Source organism: Eublepharis macularius, chromosome 5 (assembly GCF_028583425.1).
Source record: "Eublepharis macularius isolate TG4126 chromosome 5, MPM_Emac_v1.0, whole genome shotgun sequence".
Classification (NCBI taxonomy): Eukaryota; Metazoa; Chordata; class Lepidosauria; order Squamata; family Eublepharidae; genus Eublepharis; species Eublepharis macularius.
Genome location: NC_072794.1, coordinates 170,527,489 through 170,546,840, shown reverse-complemented (window position 1 = coordinate 170,546,840; position 19,352 = coordinate 170,527,489). Strand labels below are relative to the sequence as shown.

Genomic DNA, 19,352 nt, shown 5'->3' with positions numbered 1-19,352 from the left:
GCTGATCTCCATAGAGCAATTCCCCTGGAGAAAATGGCTGCGTTGGAGTGTGGACTCTATGCATTATACCCTGCTGGGGTCCCCCCCCCAACTCCCCCAGGTTCCACCCCTCCAAATCTCCAGGAATTTTCTAACTCGGAGGTGGCAACCCCATTCTCAGCCCCTGCTGGACTCCATTGGCTTTGCTGTCCAGGAAACTTGCCAGTGGCACGGCTTCTGCTCACCGTCTTCTCGGCCCTGTCTAGATTCTGCCTTGGGGTGTGCCCTCGCGCATGTCACTTGCCCTCCAGACCCATCCAACGGGAGCAGCGATGGCCTTGTAAGTTTTCATGCGCAAGATAATGCTTGTGACTGGGGCAGATTTTGTTAATTCAAAGGTTACTTATTAAGACTGTGATAGGCATGATATCTGAAGTGAGAGATCCTGGCCCTGACTGAACCCCCCCCATTTCTGCCTCTCTCATCAGCTCTTCATCCCGCCCGTCATCGTCATCACATTAGTAACCCACAACTTCCTGGTCTTCGCCTTCATGGTTGCCCTCGCGGGGTGTAGTCTGTCTGTTCTCTACTTGTTGCCGTGGTGAGTGGAAGGGAAGTCCTGAACAATAGACAGCGTGTTCGGGGAGGGTGTGTATCCAAAACGTCCTGTGATCCTGTCCAACATTAGGAACAGGGGGCGTTTCTGAAATGGTGGGGTGGAAAAATGCAAGCACTGTGGAATGTGAGAAAGAAAAAGAAACTGCTTTTAATAAGATGGGAGAATCGCAGGTTCCACGACGGAATTTGCTTCACCTTCCTTTTGAGGTTTTGACTGAACAGCAGGAGTCCTGGATCTGAGTCCAGAAGCATCTTAGAGACCAACAAGACTTTCAGAGTGTAAGCTTTCGAGAGTCACAGCTCCCTTCTTAGGATGCAAGTAGGATTGAAGATCCTCGAACCTTTATATCCCAGCTAAAGATGGGTGGGGTATTAGAAGGAAGGGCATCAGGATATAAAGGTACAATGCAGCTTAAGTACAACAGAAATTAGCATCTGTAGTGAGATAAGATCCAGAGGAGTTAGCTGTGTTAGTCTGTAGTTGCAAAATAGTAAAGAGTCCAGTAGCACCTTTAAGACTAGCCAACTTTATTGTTGCATAAGCTTTCGAGAACCACAGCTCTCTTCGTCAGATGCATCTGACAAAGAGAGCTGTGGTTCTTGAAAGCTTATGCTACAATGAAGTTGGTTAGTCTTAAAGGTGCTACTGGACTCTTTACTGTAGTGAGATAAGAATCCTAAGTCTTTATTCAGTCCTGGAATGATGATGGGTGAGTCCATTGTTCTGTACTTGTGAATGAACTCCATTTCAGCAATCTCATGTTGTAATCTCCCCTTGAAGTTTCTCTTAGGTCAGCAACGGAACGTCCTGGAAGATTTAAAAGTTCTCCCATGGATTTTTGAGTGTTGTGATTTCTAATATCAGATTCATGTTCAGGGCTTTTTTTCTGGGAAAGGTGGTGGAACTCAGTGGGTTGCCAGCACAGGGGGCAACTTTTGGTGAGAGGTGGTGCCTCTGGTACCACATGTGCGCGTGCAAAGTGCACATATGCTCCCAGGACCAATGATGTCACTTTGGGTCAACTGGAACAAGGGGGGAGTTTTTAAAAGTTTAAATCACCCTTGGCAAAAATGGTCACATGGCTGGTGGCCCTGCCCCCTGATCTCCAGACAGAGGGGAGTTTAGATTGCCCTCCACACCACCGGGCGGCACGGACGGCAATCTAAACTTCTCTCTGTCTGGAGATCAGGGGGCGGGGCCACCAGCCATGTGACCATTTTCAAGAGGTTCCGGCACTCCGTTTCACTGCGTTCCAGCTGAAAAAAAGCCCTGTTCATGTCCTTTTATTCTTTTGCATAGGGACTGGCCTGTTTGTCCAACGTAGAGAGTGGAAAGGCATTGCTGACACTTGATAGCACATATAACATTGGAAGATGAATAAGTGAATGAACCTGAGATGGCATAACTGGTGTTGTTAGAGCCAGTGATCGTGCCATCGGAGCAAACTGAATTGTGATTAGATTGAGGTTCCTGTTTGCAAACTGCCGCCCCCCATCAGTCTCCTGTAAGGGAATGTCTATGCATTGAAATAATTCTGGGAAGAGGGGAATAGAAGTAGGAAGGATGAAGAAAGGGAGTCAGGTTGTGTACTCCCTATGAAGCATTAGACTGAAGGCAAACAAAAGGAAGTACAGTTCACACAATGGACATTTGACTTGTGGAACTCGCTACCTCGAGATGCTATGAGCGCCTCTGTCTTAGATGGGTTTCAAAGGAGTTGGACACATTTATGGAAGATCGGTTTATCATTGTCTACTTGCCAAGAATGGGTTCAGGAGGGACTAGAGGTTAGATGGGCCATTGGACTGATCCACCAGGGTCATTCTTGCATTCCAGCTGCTAGGCAACTTTAAATTTGGGGTCAGTTCTCGCTCTCTCTCTCACACACACACAGATGTGTGCGCGCGTTCTCATCCAGGTCCTAGGAAGTTTCTAATGCAGTCTAGCAGAACTCTTGGCATTAGTTTGTCAGGAAGAGAGAATGGGCCCATCCCTCTATGTGCCTTAGCTGTCGACATCTGCTGTCCAAGAGAAACGAAGAGAATGTCTTTCTTTCTCTGGCATTAGATCCCATGACAAACCCGTCACTCACTGGAGCTTACCCTCGGCAGTGCAGTCTCTGTGCTGGGAGCGTGCATGTGTGAACAGGCGTGTGTATAGTTAACTCGAACTTCTGCTTGCTCCCAGGTCTATGCTTCCAGATGCAGTGGACGACTTCAAGCTCTGCAATCCCACCTGCCTCAACCTGGAAACCTTTTTCTATTCCTTCTATGTGTTCTTCAACAAGTTTGCCGGGGGAATTACTCTTGGCGTTTCGACAATGGGCTTACAGTAAGCGTCCTCTTCCAGCCCCTCTTTTTTTCCCTAGTTGAACTTTGTAAAAATGGGGTTGGAAAACTGCTCACTGGAAAGGAAGACTTTGGGGAAACTAGGAACCAACTTTCCAACCCAAATGGATAGATGTCGGGGTTGTCAACCTCCAGTTGGAGCCTGGAGGTCTCCTGGACCCACAACTGATCTCCAGGCTACAAAAATCAGCCCCCCTGAAGCAAATGGCTGCTTTGGAGGGTGGACTTTATGGCATTATGCCCCACTGAAGTCCCTCTTTCCCCCAAACTCTGCCCTCAGCAAGCGCCACTCCAAATCTCCAGGAATTTCCCAAGCCAGAGTTGGTAACCATAAAAGGGGAGTATTCTCTTTTTGCTCCCTGATACTTGTTCATTCATTGGAGCGACAGACGCAGCAGGAACCATTAATTTCACTGGGGCTTATGCAAGAAACCTTTGTGTTGGATGGTGCCTCTGCTATGTGCCCATCCACTCACTGTCTGTTTGGGGCGCACCTCTTTCCTTCCCCAAGGAAATCTCAGGTTCTAGCCATCTCCAGACCAAGGCGAGTTAGGCAGATGTGGTCCATTCCTTAGGGTGGCCTGCTGAGGCCTGATTTAATCGGGATACTAGAGAAGCAAAAGCTCTCTGCCTTGGGACTTTGCACTGCCCCAGCCTCTCACGGAATCTGGGTTGCCACTCATGCAAAGCAGTTCTGCATGCCACATACCAGCTTTGCAGGTACACAGAGATGTTTTGCAAAGTCCCACAGGAGAAGGCTTTTGCCTCACTAGTGTCATGTTTCAGTCAAGCCTGAGTTTGTCATGGATGTGGTTTGTGGCTTCGGGAGGAGTGCAGCCACCGGTCCCTGAAGGAGCTTTCTCTGAGTTTAGTGCTTGCCCACCTGTTATCTGTTTGGCAGTGCCTGTGGCTGCTTCCATGTAAAAACTTCTCCCCAACGTGGCGCATTTTGACCTTCATCCTGGACAGTTTTGCAGGTTACAAAGCCGAAGACTGTGCACACAACCCCCAGGTCATCCTCGCACTGCGGATTTTGATGGCGCCTGTTCCCATAGCCCTGCTGCTCTGCGCCATGGTCATGTTCTGCTCCTACCCCATCAATGAAGAGCGGCGGAAGCAGATCCAAGTCGAGATGGAGGCTGCATGGTGAGAATGGATTTCAGTAACAAAAGAGGGTAGGAGAACCACAGAGTATGAAGGGTGTGAAGGGTTCTCTGTTACTCAAATAGGAGGTCCCCTTAATTAGCCGGGGGAATTAGCATTGAAAGAGATGCAGCAAGAGGGGGTAACTGGGAAATCTCTGCCTATGTATACCAGGATTGTTCCCTTAGAAAACTCTCAAATAAACGGTCAGGAAAGGTTTCTTTTATTAACAGAAAAATAAAAGGCAAATGTACAGAGAACCACACACAACAGACACACAGAACTAGCTAAGAAAATAGTGAAGAAGAGAAAGCAGTTTCAGGGAGGGCTATAGTTACCAGTCTTGAAGAAGGAGGTCCATGGAGGCAGCAGGGAAATGACCAGTGTTTCACAGAGAGAAGAAGACATCTGGGTGTGTGTGGATGGATCCCAGAACACACAGTCACAGCACATGGCTGGGCAGCCCAATTATAGGGCCAAACATACCCTGCTGACGTCTCTGCCCCACAAGCAACAGCACAATAAAAAGCAAGAGTCCAGTAGCATCTATAAGACGAACAAAGTTAGTGGTAGGATTTGAGCTTTCGTGAGTCACAGCTTACTTCTTCAGATACCTGAAGAAGTGTATCTGAAGAAGTGAGCTGTGGCTCAAGAAAGCTCATACCCTACCACTAATTTTGTTAGTATTACAGGTGCTACTGGTCTCTTGCTCTTTTCCACTGTTACAGACAAACACGGCTATCCATCTTGATCTATCTCCTTGGAATAATAAGTTGGGAGAGGCTAGGCTATCTGGGATGGACTAAAGGTGAAATATTGCTTGATGACCCTTTAAGCACCGGGTGGGAAATCTATCAGTTTTGCTGAATAGCCTGATTAGGCTAGATTGGTGAAGGGAAGCACGGAAGGGCGTTGATGAGATAAACTCAGGAGCCTTTTGGAAGACCTCATTGTTTTAACTTTTTGCATTTTCCCTGGGGTGTGGAGGGGGCTGCCAGTCAATCAGCTGCCCATGACTCACGTTCTGGTAGTTTTCCACCTCCAGGGAGGCTGCCATCCGCCCTGGCCCAGGCAGTACCTTCTGCTTATGGCACAAGGAAGGGGTTTATGATATTAAATATGTAGAAACGGTCCTTTCCCGCGTGAGAAGGGGGCTGACTGCTAACACCTCCAGGGCGGGGCTCTGGCTCAGTGGCAGAGCAGCTGCTTGGCATGCAGAAGGGTTCAGTCCCAGGCATCTACTGTTAAAAGGATCAGCCAATAGACAATGTTGACCTTGAAAGACTAGCAATGGCGATGGAAATTCTGCACAGGGTTTTTTCATTTTGCCTTGTCTCCACTGAGCTTTTAAAAAACGAATAATAAGAATGCAGTATTAGGACAACACAGGAATTTATCTACTACCGATTAAAAACAGGAGGAGGAGGAAGATTTTGCATCTTTTGTACTGGATTTCTGCTAATGTTTTGTCTTTGTAAACTTGCATTTATTTCCCCCATGGCATTGTTTATTGAAATGTCCTTGGTATTGACTGTACGAATCTCACCCTATGTAATCTGTCTTGATTCTCAGTGAGAAAGGCGGACTATAAATGACATAAGTAAAAGAAATAAATACATGCAGCAAATGGAGGTGGTAATGCAACTGAGGCTGAAATGCAACTCCTTAGCGGTGGTGTAAATACCATCTGAATGCTTCCCAATGCAACCCCCCCCCCGCAGGCCAAAAACTAGCTCTTCAGGGTTGTAGCCCAGACCTCTTGGATGTACTTATTTTCTAGCTGGAAGGAGGTTTGTTTGGGGAGCATTCAACAATGTGATCCTCCCCCGGTGAAGTGGCCCAGTTCTGTCTATAAAGTCCAAATTCATTGCTTCATATTCCCATCCTCCATTCCTATTCCTTTGGCTCTTCAGCTGGGGGAGTTTACATCCAGACCCACATTTACCCACTTTACAAGCCCCCTCCCACTAGAACAGCCTTCTGTGCCCCAACACCTACCCTTCTCTTTTTACCCCACCAGGTAGGGTGGTCCCTTGACTCCCACAGTGGGAGATTGGGAGCCTAGAACCTACCTTGCTGCGGCCCCGGGTCCCGGTCTCTTGTGGCTGCGCTCCCGACTTGCGCGATAACGTCACTTCTTGGAAGTGGTCGTCATTGTGCAGTGTCAAAGGGCAGTTGGGAGCGCTCCTGCAGGCTGGATCAGCCCGCTGCAGGGCACAAGTCAGGTTGAAATGGGCCCACTGAGGGGCGCGTTTTGGCTCGAATTGGGCCGCTGTGGGCATGGGCATGCGTGCTGCACCGCCTGGGGGAGGCACCTTGGGGAGCGTGCCCTCCACCAGCCAAGTTAGTGGGTGTGGGGGAGGAAGGGTGGGAGCAGGGAATCCCCTACCCTGGCTGGGGGAATGGCACCTTTACCAGGAAGGGACTGATCTTTCAATTGCCTGGGAGGTTCCTGGCACATAGCTGCCCTGGAAGGCTGCTGGTGGCCAGAACATGCTAAAATGGCAGCGTAAGGACCCAGCCACTGCCCTCCCCGCAAGGAGCTGTGGCTCCGTGGCAGAGCCTCTGCTTTGCATGCGGAAGCTTGACTTGCTCCGGGGCTGTTCTAGCAGCCCAGACCTCCCTCAACGTCACCGTCTGTTAAAAAATAGGCTTAGATTTTGTGTGTGTCTTTTAAGCAGCCTTCGAGGACAGGCTGAAAGCCCGGAGTAGGAGACAACTTAAGCTCCTTCGCCCATCTGGAGAAAATGCGATAAAGTGCTCACGCCTGGCTGCGACCGAGAAATCAGCGCTGTTGCGGGAAAGACCTTGATGCTTCTTGCTTCTGGTTTCTGTATTGCAAAGGACAGATCTTGGCTGTCTCTCTTGGCGCATGCAGGGATGCTCAAGAAAGCTTGCTGGCAACAAAGAAAGGAATCTCACAGGGCTTGCCACTCCATTGGACAGTTTCTTCTCAATGTGCAGAGGATGCTGTGGCTTTAACCGACAGATCAACTGCTAAAAAAAGATCTCTTTTTATTGGAACAGATCAGCAAGAGATCGCCAAAGGTGGCTGTGGAGTATCCTTCCTTGGAGGGAAGGTTGAACAGCTACCAGGAAAGCTCCATATATCATCCTCTTCTCTATGATTCATAGATGCCCCTCACTTTTAAGGGCCAATCACAGAGACTGTGCGGATGTGCAATTTCAACATGTCCCCAACACTTGGGATCTGGGTGTCCGTGCCAAAGGTGTTGAACAGCACCTCCCCCATACCAGGTCCATCTCCATATCACCCTTCCCAAATATCCACCTATATAGCCCATCGGATAGGCAGTCATTCCCTCTCAGCCTAACCTACCTTACCAGGTTGTTGTGCAGATAAACTGGAGGTAGGAAGAACCTGACCTTGGAGGAAGGATTGATAAAAATGTTTTTTTTAAAAATATATATATAGTGTGTGACCTTTCCAAAGCACTTTGTCATAATGGATTTCAGGAGTTCGCTGATTGGTGGGTGCTGTTTTCGAAAATTAAACGGGGATCTCTGCACAGTTGTTTTGCTAACACCAAATAGATGTCCTTGTCCACTCCTACCCCATGATGTTATTTGTGTCTTGAGGCAGAGGGTTGCAGTGTATTGCTAAAGCATATACATTGCATGTAGGATCTCTGACTATATTTAGGTAAAGAGGATGGCAAGGACCTCTGTCTGAGAATATGGAGAAGTCCAGCCTAGCTGAGTAGACAATCCTGGGCTAGTCGGATGCCTGCTTGATACCTAAGGCAGCTTCACAAAGTTCTAGTAGTTGGTCACAGCAGCAAGAGTTGAACGACCAGGCTTTGCCAAGCCCCGACAGGTACCTAGCAAGACCTTCGCATAGGATCCAGATGGCCAGATCAGCCAGTTCAAGGAAGAGGGCAATCTTTCGGGCTAAACAGAGCAAGACTTTCCTATCAAAGCTAAATCTATTTTGTTGCTTTAAAATAAAATGCATCATTTATATCATGCTGGCTTATAAGATAGTATTAATTTATAGAATTTTTAGGAGTATATAGGGGGACTAAATGTTGCAAATGTTGGAAGGGACCCTACAGGTCCCTTCCAACCCTATGATTCTGTGATTCTATAAATGCTAAGCCGCCAGTCCTGTACCACCCACCACCTGCCTTTTCAGAAAAATTCAGTACTGCGTGCGACGTTTCTCAGAGGGCTTTGCATAACTCCAGAACTGGTGTAGGCTGTATGCTTTGGGGAGAGGGAAGGGGATTTCGCTTGCCCTTCATCTTCCATGAACGGAGTTGAAGGTTTTGCATTATTCCTTCTCCCTGCTTTGAGCCTACATAGGTATCAAAAGTTTACCAAGCATCACAACCCTTGTTTCCATTTCAAAGACCTGGGAGAGGGCTTGAGCACAGCCTCATGTGCTAACACAGGGTGCATTCCCTTCTACTGTTTTTGAAGATCACATTCTGCCACTGAGACGGAGACGTGCTTCAGGAGTGGGTTGCGTACAGCTTGTATGCCGCCCTGCCACTTCATTCCCATTATATTCAGAGGTTTTTTTTCCCCCGAAGGAGAGCAGCAGCCTTCTGGTGCCAGGGAATTTAAAGCTGTTATTCCATCCTGCCGAAAGCTTTATAAGGGGTGTGATTTGTATTCAGGTACTTTTGATGTTACACCACGTAGGCTGGGAACATGAGGAGTCTCATGCGGTGCTCTGTGCTTTGCTGTTTGACTGCAAACGTGTTCGTTCTGAGACCAACGGCTCTGGGGTTGCTTTCTTTCAGCTGACAAAGCGCCTCTTTCTTTTGCACAACTTGAAAAGCGGCCTCCATGTGTCACTCTCTGTGTGGTGTTCCGCAATCTATAGCTCTCTGCTGTTCGCTTCGTTCTGTGCCCAGAGAAGAGAGCGAGGTTGAGGGTGGTGGCTCTCAAAAGCTTCTTGGGAGGTGTGGGCTCACGTCTCATTTTGACACCTTAAAGACTTCGCCGGATGGAAACACCACAGTTGGCTTCATCAGATGCATGAGGGAGATCAAGCAAAGGCAGGTATATTAGAGAAGGACTTGCTGAGGTATGCAGGGGTGGATTGGTCCTTTAATTAAAAAAAAAGGTAAAGGTGCAAGCATCAAGTCATTACTGTGCAAGCATCAAGTCATTACTGACCCACGGGGGACGTCACAGCACAATGTTTTCTTGGCAGACTTTTTGTTATGGGGTGGTTTTCCATTGCCTTCCCCAGTCATCTACACTTTACCCCCAGGAAACTGGGTACTCATTTTACCGACCTCGGAAGGATGGAAGGCTGAGTCAACCTCAGAAGGATGGAAGGCTGAGTCAACCTCGGAAGGATGGAAGGCTCAGTCAACCTTGAACCGGCTTCCGCCAGGCTCGAACTCAGGTTGTGACTCAGAGCTTGGGCTGCAGTTTATCACTTTGTGCCACGGGGTCCTTTAATTATCTGGGCAAATTTCTGGAATGCTGATATCCTGGAGTGCCAGCGGCGGCCGGAGGAAGCCAAGTTGAGTCCCTGCAGAGTTGGCAGCACCAGAGAGACTGTTTGGCTTGCTCCTGGAACATTTTAACATGGAAGGGAAAGATAACAAGATGGGGACTAAACAGACTAGGAGAAAAAACCTTATTCATACACTGAGTGTGTGTTATGTGCTATCAAGTCACTTCCCACTTATGGTACACTCCAAAATGTCCTATCATTAACAGCCTAGTATTAGATTTCCCCTCCCGATCCTTGCCCAATCCATGGATATTAAAAGAGTCCTCAAAGCAATTTACAAATGATGGAAATAACAAAATTATAATAAATCAACAGAACGTGGAGGTTCCATTTAACTGTTCAGCTAATAGCCATTGATAGTCCCTCTTCTCTATGAGTTTGTCTAATCCCCTTTTAAGGTCATCGAAGCTAGTGGCCATGGCTACATCTTGTGGGACTGTGTTCCAGAAGTGAATTCTTCACTGTGTGGGAAGAAACCTTTTTTTTAAATAAGAGTTTTTATTAAAAGATTGTTCCAAGTTAATAAGACACAAAAAAAGCGAAGACAAAAAAGATAAAAAAGAAAAAAGACAGTAAGAATTAGAAACGAGAATTAGGAATAAGTACCAATTTTCTCTGTGTAAAGATTTATACATATTACAAATTATAGCCTACCTTCAAATTTATCTTTACCATCCTTAAACAAAATTGGTGAGCCATACTGGCGATGACTCACCTTTTATGTGGTGCAGACGCAGACTGTGGACCGGTGGGAAGGACGCACCCGCCTCCCAGCCCTTCCCCGTCATGATCGGCCCACGGTGGGAAGGGCCCACCCACCTGCACAGCTCTTTGCACTGAGATTGAGGCAAGGAGGCGGCAGGGTGGGTGGCCCTGCCTCCCAGCCCTTCAACACCACGATCAGGGCACTGGAGAGGGTCAACGCCCAGCCCGGCCACCCTCCTCCTCCTGCCCCAGATCGGGGCACTGGGGAGGGGGCAATGACCAGCATCTGCCCTTTCTAGAGCCCGCTATATTTTTTGCCACAATGGGCTTTGTTGCTAGTCAATAATATATCTTAACCCCCAATTAGCCCCAAGAAACCTTTTTTTAAGCCACAGTTGCTTGGTGGGAATTCCACAACCTGGGTGAGGTCTCCTTGCCTCCAGGTCTCCATCTTTTTAACCTCACTGGGTTGTGGCACCCAAAGCAAGGCTTCATCTCAGGTCCACAGCCCAGGACAGCTCCTAATAGGAGACAGCATCCCTTGTATAAATACAGCCCATTTCCGGTTGACTCTACGCAGTGAGCCACCCGTGACCGAACAAGCCTCGAGAACAGTTGGATTCCTGAACAGCTTCCAATCTGACAGCCTCTTGCATCCCTGTGCTTGCTTTTTGCAACGGTTCTATTTATGCCAAGGCAGAGCGCAGCCAGAGACAGAGTGTTCTGAGAGTGTGACATGCTCTCACGTTGATGGCCCAGTCTCCCTGTTCAAGAGCTGCCTTGCGTCTGCTCATTCGGCTGCATCAGGACTTTCTAGGTATTGAAGCATACAGCTGTCAAAGGGATGTGCAGGCAGAATACAGTTCTCACCAGCTACCTTGAGAAATGCCTCCTTTGCTCACAGATGGTCCTCGGCTCCCAGCTCCACAACCTCCCAAGGTTCCCAGATCACAGCAGGACCCTGTTCGCGGTATTCTGTTGACGCAAGCAAGGCACAACTTTGCCCCTTCCTCCTGCCAAACCCCTGCATGGGCCTGACTGTCACCTGGCTAGCCACGGCCCAGGCCCATGAAGGCTGGTTCTGGGCCACAGGGCTTGGGGGACAAGAGACAGCCCCCGATAGTCCCAAGCTAGCTGGACCAACGTTCTGACTCGGCAAGGTGGGGGGGTTTTGCTCTCATATGACAGCTCCCTGTTCTGAAAGAGGGAAGTCAAAGGAACCAAGATCTCAGTAATGTTGTGAGCTGTGTTGGCTCTCAAGGGCACCATGGGCAAAAAAGCGTTTTCTAGTGATGATGCCCTAAAGGAGGACACTTTCAATGCAAATTTAAATGGAGTTACTTTGGTCTAAGCCCATTATTATCAACTAGCAACAACACCTATTGTGTTTAACAATACAATGGGCTCTAGCAGGGCCTCAGACAGGCAAAAATCAGCCTGGTGCAGAGTGCAGCAGCACTCCAGGGCCTGTTCTGTCGCTCCGGCAGTGAGAGCCAGTTTGGTGCTGTGGTTAAGAGCGGCAGGACTCTAATCTGGAGAGCCGGGTTTGATTCCCCACTCCTCCGTTTGAAGCCAGCTGGGTGACCTTGGGCTAGTCACAGCTCTTTGGAGCTCTCTCAGCCCCACCCACCTCACAGGGTGTTTTGTTGTGGGGATAACAACAACATACTTTGTAAACCGCTCTGAGTGGGCATTAAGTTGTCCTGAAGGCCGGTATATAAATTGAATGTTGTTGTTGTTGTTGTTGTTATTATTATTCCTGCGCCCCACAGGCCTCAAACGGGTGGAAATCAGGCCAGTGTATTCGCGGCTGGGGAGGGCAGTGCAGGCAAGCCGGGCATGCCTGCAGCCACCCCACCCCAAATTGAGGCTTGGGGAGGGCAGCACAGGCTTGGCCGTCCCACCCCTTTTCAGCTGATCAGCTGGGGAAGGTTGGAGGCAGTGGGCTCGGCTGTCCTGCCCCTTCCGGGCTGTTTGGCTGGAGAGGGGGCAACTGTGCCTACACCGAAGGTGAGTTGTCGCCAATACAACTCACCTTTTATATAGAAGATGGGCTGAGATTGGAGTAACTCCAATTAAAATGGCACTGTGATTCTCTTAAATTAGAACCATGTGATGCCTCCTAATTTATTTATGTATCTACTTTATTTATGGTCTGCCTTTCTCACTGAGAGTCAAGGTGGATTACACAATTTAAATCAATACACTCTACAGGATGGGGCATCTGGTAAGCAATGTAATAGAATTAGGATTGTAGAAATCTGAAACAAAGCAGAAATATGAGAGGTAAAACAAAGCGTAAGCAAGCAGCGATGTACTACTTTGTACATCCAAAGCTTAACTGGAAATTCAGGCTTGTTCCTGAGCATTTTCAAGCAGAGGCAAGACAGCATCGTTAGCTACGGCAGAGTAAAAGGTTTATCCCACGGAGATCTTTTTTTCAGTCTAACACAAGGGGGCAGACGGTAAGGTTGTGGTACTGCCAATAGTTACAGCAACTCTTCCTATATACACCCCTGCTCCTACACAGAGTACAGTGCAGTGTCTGTGGCTAATGGTTACATTCCAGCTTGAGTTGGCAACTCTGGCATTGGAAATTCCTGAGGGCTTGCATTTGGTGATTGGGGAGGGCAGAGTTTAGGGAAGGAACTAAGTGGGGATGTAATGTCACTCTAGAACTCTTGTTGCTCCTAGACTCTATGGTATATCATGGGGTCCACCAAAGGCTACCAGGTCACTTACCTCCTTGCACTGGTGCGATGATGTCACTTCTGGGAAGTGATGTCATTGTGTGGCGCGTAGGGGCGTGCACTTTACAGTGGGCCGATTTAGGCCTCCAATGGGACGTTTGGGGGCAAAATCAGCCTGCTGCAAAGCGCAGGAGTGTTCTTGGAGGGGAGGAGTGATGTTGTCGCGCTGCCCCAGGAGCACACCCAGCAGGCCCCTTCCCGTGTCTTCCTCCCCTGCCAGTCAGGTAAGTGGAGACGGAGGGCGGAGGGTGAAAGCGGGGGATCCCCCACCCCACTGGGAGGATGGGTCCCCTAGGTCCACCTCTTGAAACTGCCATCTCCTCTAGGGGAACTAGTCTCTGTAATCTGGAGATCTGTTGCAAATCCTGGAGAATATCAGCCCCCCCCTTGAGGTTAGCAATCCAAGCAAGCCTGATCCCTGCAAACTTTGGGGTGTTCCTCTTTCGAAAAGAACAGCCTGCGCCATTGCTAAAGCTAGGTGGAACCTCCATGTTAAAAGGCAATATATCTCTGAATTCGTGAGGCCTAACTATAGGCACGTTACCCCTACGTCTGCCGTGTGCACTTTTGATTGACGTGTCTTGCAAGTTCCATGCTCAGAAATTGACTCTTAGGACTGCTGGAATCAAGCCCAGCTGGCATCAGCTTCTTGGCACCTGAGCAGAAGGCGCTTCAGTCTCCCCGCTCGTTTTCCTGCTCTGAAATGGCCCCCAAGGACTGCTATTTGCCCTTTTGAAGAAACCTTCAACCGACTGCACATTAAAAAATCTCCCCAGATGGGAAAAATGGCATCTAGCAACTTCAGAAGCAAACTCCTCCCTCAGTTCTGTAAGCTGCGCCATTAGGTTTTATTCATGCTTATCTTGTCTTTTTATGTGAATTTGGAAAACCGTGTTTGTCATTTGTTTTTTGCAGAGGTTAAAAGCAGGGAGCAGAGGAAGTGCTTTTCTTAAATAATTTTAATGCTAAATTAATAATTTAACATTATTTTAATAAGATAAGCCATCATACAGACTGGTGGAGGAACAGAGTTTCTCTGCAAGTGTCAGCTTTAAACTGTCCACGCCTCTCTCCCAGAATCTCCCTAGATGTGGCAAGCTAGCACTTCAGGGAGAAGATGCCCCAAGAAGCTAGCTTCCTACATACATGGTAGGGTTGCCAACATTTTGTTGGGAAATGTCTGGAGATTTGGAATGGAGCAGGGTTGCCAACCTCCAGGTGGTGGCTGCAGATCTCTCCGAATTTCAACTCATATCCTGGCTACAGAGATCACTTCCTCTGGAGAAAATGGCAGCTATGGAGGGGGGACTCTGGCATTGTGAGGTCCTTCTCTTCCCCAAACCACACCTCTCCATGCTCCACCCCCAAATCTCCAGGAATTTCCGTATTTAGAGAAGGATCTCAGCGGGGTATAATGCCACACGGTCCACCCTACAAAGCAGTCAATGTTGTCCCGGGGAACAGATCCCTGATGCCGAAAGAAGTTGGGATTCCGAGATCCCCCGACCACAACTGGAGGTTGGCAACCCCAATGTGCTCATTCCAATTGCCCTATCTCTGACCGAGGGTCCATTCTGGAATCAGGGCAGGGATGAAGCGCGGACGCGACGTCTCCAGGGGAACAGGTCCCAGTTACCAGCAGATCCCTTGGGATTCCGGGAGATCTCCCGGTCCCACCTGGAGTTGGCAACACCAACACGGAGATCATTCTAACTGTCCTATTCCCGCTCCGGCCGAGGGTCTATTCCATGAGGCCAGGGAAGAAAAAAAGATCGCGACGTCTCCATAAGGGACGCGCCTCGTCCCCTCCGCCGGGGCCAGATAGGCGAGCCGCCCCCGCCGCCCTCCCGAGGGGCAGCCAAAATGGCGCCCGCTCCTTTCTGTCACGCCGCAGCCGCGCGCGGGGCATGCCGGGCCTCGGCGAAGGGGCGCGGCCTCTAAAAGGAGGGGCGAAGCGAGTGGGCGTGGCCTCCGAGCGGCGGTTCCTGCGCAGGCGCCGTCCGTCCTCCGCTGCCGCCGCTTCAGCCGCCGCCGCCGCTCGTGGCTCCGACCTGCCGCCGCCTCAGCCGCCGCAGCCGCTGCTTCTCCGGGGCGGGCCGGGATCGCCGGGCGCGATGGGCGTGCGCGTGGAGACCATCACCCCCGGGGACGGTGAGCGGCCGGGGTGGGGGTGGGGGTCTGTGTGGGGGTGGGGTGGGGGTCCGAGCCCCGCCCGCCCCTCCCCCACTCCCGGCCGTTCTCCCGCCCCTCCCCCACTCACGGCCTTTCTGCTTCTCCCCTCAGGGCGGACCTTCCCCAAGCGCGGGCAGACCTGCGTGGTGCACTACACGGGTGAGTCCTGCGGCGGGGGCAGCTGTCAAGGGGGGGGAGGGGAGGGGAGGGGCCGAAAAGGGGAGGGGGCACCTGCGTTGCCAACCTCCAGGTGGGAGCCAAACCCCGGTACTGGAAGCACAGACCCGGAGTGGGCCAACCGCCACCGAAGGCGTCGGCATGAAATTTCCCCAATGAGAGAGCTCGGTATAACGCCAAAATGATGATTTCCTTAAGGCTTTATATATTTATATGTATAGCTATCTATAAATCTCTCTCTCTATCTATATAAAGAGATAGGTAGATTTAGATATAGATATATAGACAAATGTAAAGGGCAAGGTGATTAAGTACATATTACAATGATAAATATCCATAAAATTCATACAAGACTTTTGTATGAATTTTATGGATTTTTATTACTGTAATTTTTATTTAATTACATTGCACTTTACATAGATACACCTAAAAAGCCTTAAGGAAATCATCATTTTGGCGTTATATATATCTCCTTGGGGAATTTTCATGCCTACACCTTCAGTCGTGGTTGGTCCACTTCGACTCTCCAGATGGGGGCTGGAGGCCCCTGGAATTAGAACTCCAGACCCCAGAAATTATTCTTCCTTGGAAAATGGCTGCTTTGGAGGGAGGGGGGCTCTGAGGCTTCACATTCTGGCTCCCTTCCCTCCCTCGGCTCTGCCTCCCAGTCTCCAGGAATTTCCCGACCTGGAGCTGGCAACCTGGGTTATTAGTTTGGGAGTGGGTGAAATTGGGTTAAGGGATTCTCCCCCTGGGCAGGTGAGCAGCTGTCTGCCACAGACAAGGGATTTTCATTGTGGAATTGGGTTGCCAAGTTCAGCTTGCGGAATTCCTGCAGCCTTAGGGGCAGAGCCCGGGAAGGGAACTCAGCAGGGGTGTAATGCCTCAGCCTGTTTGCAGGGCGGGCAGGCTATAAATCGGATAAAGAAAATACAGTCCACGCTCTGAAGCTGCCATTTCCTTCAGGATTATCGATCTCTGAGCCTTGTGTCCTTTCTTATGTGCTCAGGATAATGCCGATTGCCAGTTTAGGGTCAGGAAGAAATTTTCCTCCAAGCCAGACTGGGCATAGAGCATGGGGGGGGGGGTGAGGGGGACAGGTGGCTGTGAATTTCGTGCATTATGCAGAGGGTTGGACTAGATGACTGTTGGGGCTCTTCCCTGCTCTATCTTTCTCGTTTCTATGGAGTCTTGAGCTCAGTCTTAGGTGGGTGTTGCGTTAGTCTGCGGTAGAACAGCAGGGGTTGAGTCCAGTGGCAGCTTGGAGACCAACAGGACTTTCAGGATGTGCGCTTTCAAGAGTCAAAGGTCCCTTCTGAAAATCTTGTTGAGATCAGTTGTAATGGCAGGAGAACTCCAGGCCGCACCTGGAAGTTGACCACCCAAACAGCCAGCTGAACCTCCCGCCCACCTGCCTGAGCTGCACCTGCTTGCCTCTGTGGCTTGCAGCGGCAGGAGGTGCTTTTTCAACCACATTTTCGTGGTGCTGGCGGGGAGCAGCCTGCCTGTGGTGCCCCCCCCCATGAGGTCAAATGAGCTCTGCCACCTCAGTTGCCCGTGTTCAAGCCTCATGCCCCATTGTCTGCTCTGGAGGCCCAGTGGGGCAGGAAGGGTGAGTCAGAAACCATCTGGCAGAGAGGGTGCTCGGAGAAGAACCTTTGTGTCCCAGTGTGGCCCTGGATGACTTCTGGGAGGCCTCTGGGGCTGCCGGTTTTGCATCTTGGCAGTCTCTCTGGCTGCTTTCACACATACTGCATAATGCACTCAATCTACTTCCAATGTACTTTAGCGATTGTTTACCAGTGAATTTTGCAATTTCACACAGTAAACTCCAATTGCAAAGTGCGCTATTTGGCACGTATGGAAGCCATTTCTCTCTCTTTCCACCTTGCCTCATTGCGTTCTCTCAGCTGGAAGGGAGGCAAAAAAGAACAAGCGTGTTGTGGCTTCTCTTGAGTCCGTTCAGGTTCCTGAGGCTCTTTATTTACTGAAACCATTTCTATGCCCTTTTCCCACTAGTGCAGGTTTTCTTCTGTCAATGCAGCCTGTGTGTGTGGGGTGGGGTGGGGAAGGCTATGTCTTCAGTACTTCCAACACTCAAATTGTCTCTTAGGGTTAACTCACCTGCTTCTCACCACAGTTGAAGCAGTGAGAATATTCAAAGAATTCATTTTAGGGCTGGGAGGTGAGAAATGGATTTAAATGAGCGGGCGCTGAGTTGAAAGTTGTCGGGATTGTGTGTGTATATGGTATGCCAGCATAGAATCGAAAAACATTTAAAATTGTTGAGTTTTGTTGAGGAGAAGTGAAAACCTTTTAACCTAACCTTACCCTCCCCCCCAGTACATTTGTGTTTTAGAGGAACAGCTTTTGTGAACGAGGTCCCAGCACAGAGCTTGTAACCCCCTACCACCTCCAGTAGCGCTAGGAGATGGAATAATGTGAGAAGTGGATGGGCGTTTGCATCCTGTTGTAACTGCTTATTCAGGATTTATTCACCCTCCCCCAGTGTGCTGCGTTTCAGTCCAGCCTGCCTCTGTTCGTCTGTGTCACAGCTTATTACAATAGCACATTGCTGACTATGCACCAAGCTGTTCCATTGGTGCCATGTAGGGTTCTAATGTTTGCAGTGCAAGGGAAATACATGTCTGGGAATAACTGTGCCAGAATGCTGTACTTGTACATACACAGAGCTCTGAAAGCTGACTTGTCGACTACGTTGTCCATATTAGTTAAGAATTTTGGCACGTAACACAATCCTTTGAGCAAAGTGTTGGTCCACGCTGTGCCCGGGCTCTGTCTGCTGGGTCGAAGCATCTACATGGGCAGAGGTGCAAGTGTGGGATGGAAAGTAACTAGAACGTTCTGGGAGAAATCATAAGCAGTTCTGTTGGAAGTCGGTCCCATGTTATTCTGTAGTGGCCTACTCTTGCTCAGTTTTGCAGCCCTCGGTCGCTCTGGTGCTTTTGAAACAGAAACCCTTGTTCCCTGTGCGTGTCTGCTTTCTTTCTTGCTGTGACTCGCCCCGTGGTTTAGATTGTGGCTTTTAATCTACTGCAGTAAATGAACTCTGTATTAACTTCTTTGATAGGCGTATTTGCTCTCTTGCTTGGAAGGCCCAATGGGCTGCTGTCTCGAAATGACAGCCAGCTTGCCCAATAAGATCTCAGCAAAATTGGGCTTCATATCCTGGAAGAGATGGAGATGGCAGCTTGGTTTTTCTGGAAGACAGCTTTCTTTCTGTTTTTTTAAGCTTCCCAATCTGCCGTTGGGCTGCTGATGCTTTCAAGTCTAAGCGTTTGTGAGGCTTGTTTGGAAGATGCTCAAGCTCTGACTTTGGCACACTTCCGGAAGGCTTGAGATTCCAGCACCGGAATGCAGCTTCTGAGTGCTAATCTGCCTGACAGCTGCCAAGGCATCTAAGGCTGTCCTTAAAGGCTCAGAGTTGGATGTAGAAGGAAACTGTGTTAGAAGGTGCCGCGGGAGCGCCACGCGGGTAATGTGAGTGGGCATTGCAATCCATGCCAGTTCTGGTGGTGGGCAGCATGGCTTTTTCGCATGCCCTTCTGGAAAGACTGAACAACTCTTCAAGCATCACAGACAACCGCATCATCTTTGCTTGGGGAGATCTAAAGCCAGCTTCGGGGATGCTTTCAAAGGATGTAAGGCCAGAATACTTCGGCGGGGCTCCATAGCTGGACAGAAACCAGCAGCTAATTCTGTGTATCCAACACCTTTTTACTGCAAAGAAGGTAGAATATTTCTCAGCAGAGCAGTTACTGTTTCCCCCTTAGTGTTCCTTGCTTTTGTGTGATCTTTTTTAAAAAAGTAAATAAGGGGTCAGGCTGTGGCTGCAAAGATAAATCTGCAATATAAGCACGGCAGGTGTCAGCTGAGTATTGGCTGTTGCATTTGCACGCATCGGGGGGGGGGCGGGGAAGAGCTCCTCCCTTTCATTTAAA

General features: G+C 49.5%; 2 protein-coding genes across 6 annotated transcripts in view; both read left to right on the top strand.

The window, feature by feature from the left end:
* The window catches only part of LOC129330539 (sodium-dependent lysophosphatidylcholine symporter 1-like), a 42,707-nt gene extending 34,631 nt beyond the window's left edge, over nt 1-8,076 (top strand). For 2 of the 5 annotated variants that reach the window (XM_054980603.1, XM_054980601.1), the window contains 4 exons: nt 468-580; nt 2,786-2,929; nt 3,916-4,092; nt 6,768-8,076. In XM_054980603.1, the coding sequence (XP_054836578.1) occupies nt 468-580; nt 2,786-2,929; nt 3,916-4,092; nt 6,768-6,801 (468 nt within the window). In that variant the 3' untranslated portion in view covers nt 6,802-8,076. The remainder of the gene's footprint in view (nt 1-467; nt 581-2,785; nt 2,930-3,915; nt 4,093-6,767) is intronic. The other 3 variants (XM_054980602.1, XM_054980605.1, XM_054980604.1) reach the window with 3 other exon arrangements.
* Nucleotides 8,077-15,067: 6,991 nt separating this feature from the next.
* FKBP1A (FKBP prolyl isomerase 1A) overlaps nt 15,068-19,352 on the top strand; it is a 31,490-nt gene continuing 27,205 nt past the window's right edge. Inside the window, exons 1-2 of the mRNA XM_054981944.1 lie at nt 15,068-15,192; nt 15,325-15,372. Of these exons, the coding sequence (XP_054837919.1) occupies nt 15,156-15,192; nt 15,325-15,372 (85 nt within the window). The 5' untranslated portion in view covers nt 15,068-15,155. The remainder of the gene's footprint in view (nt 15,193-15,324; nt 15,373-19,352) is intronic.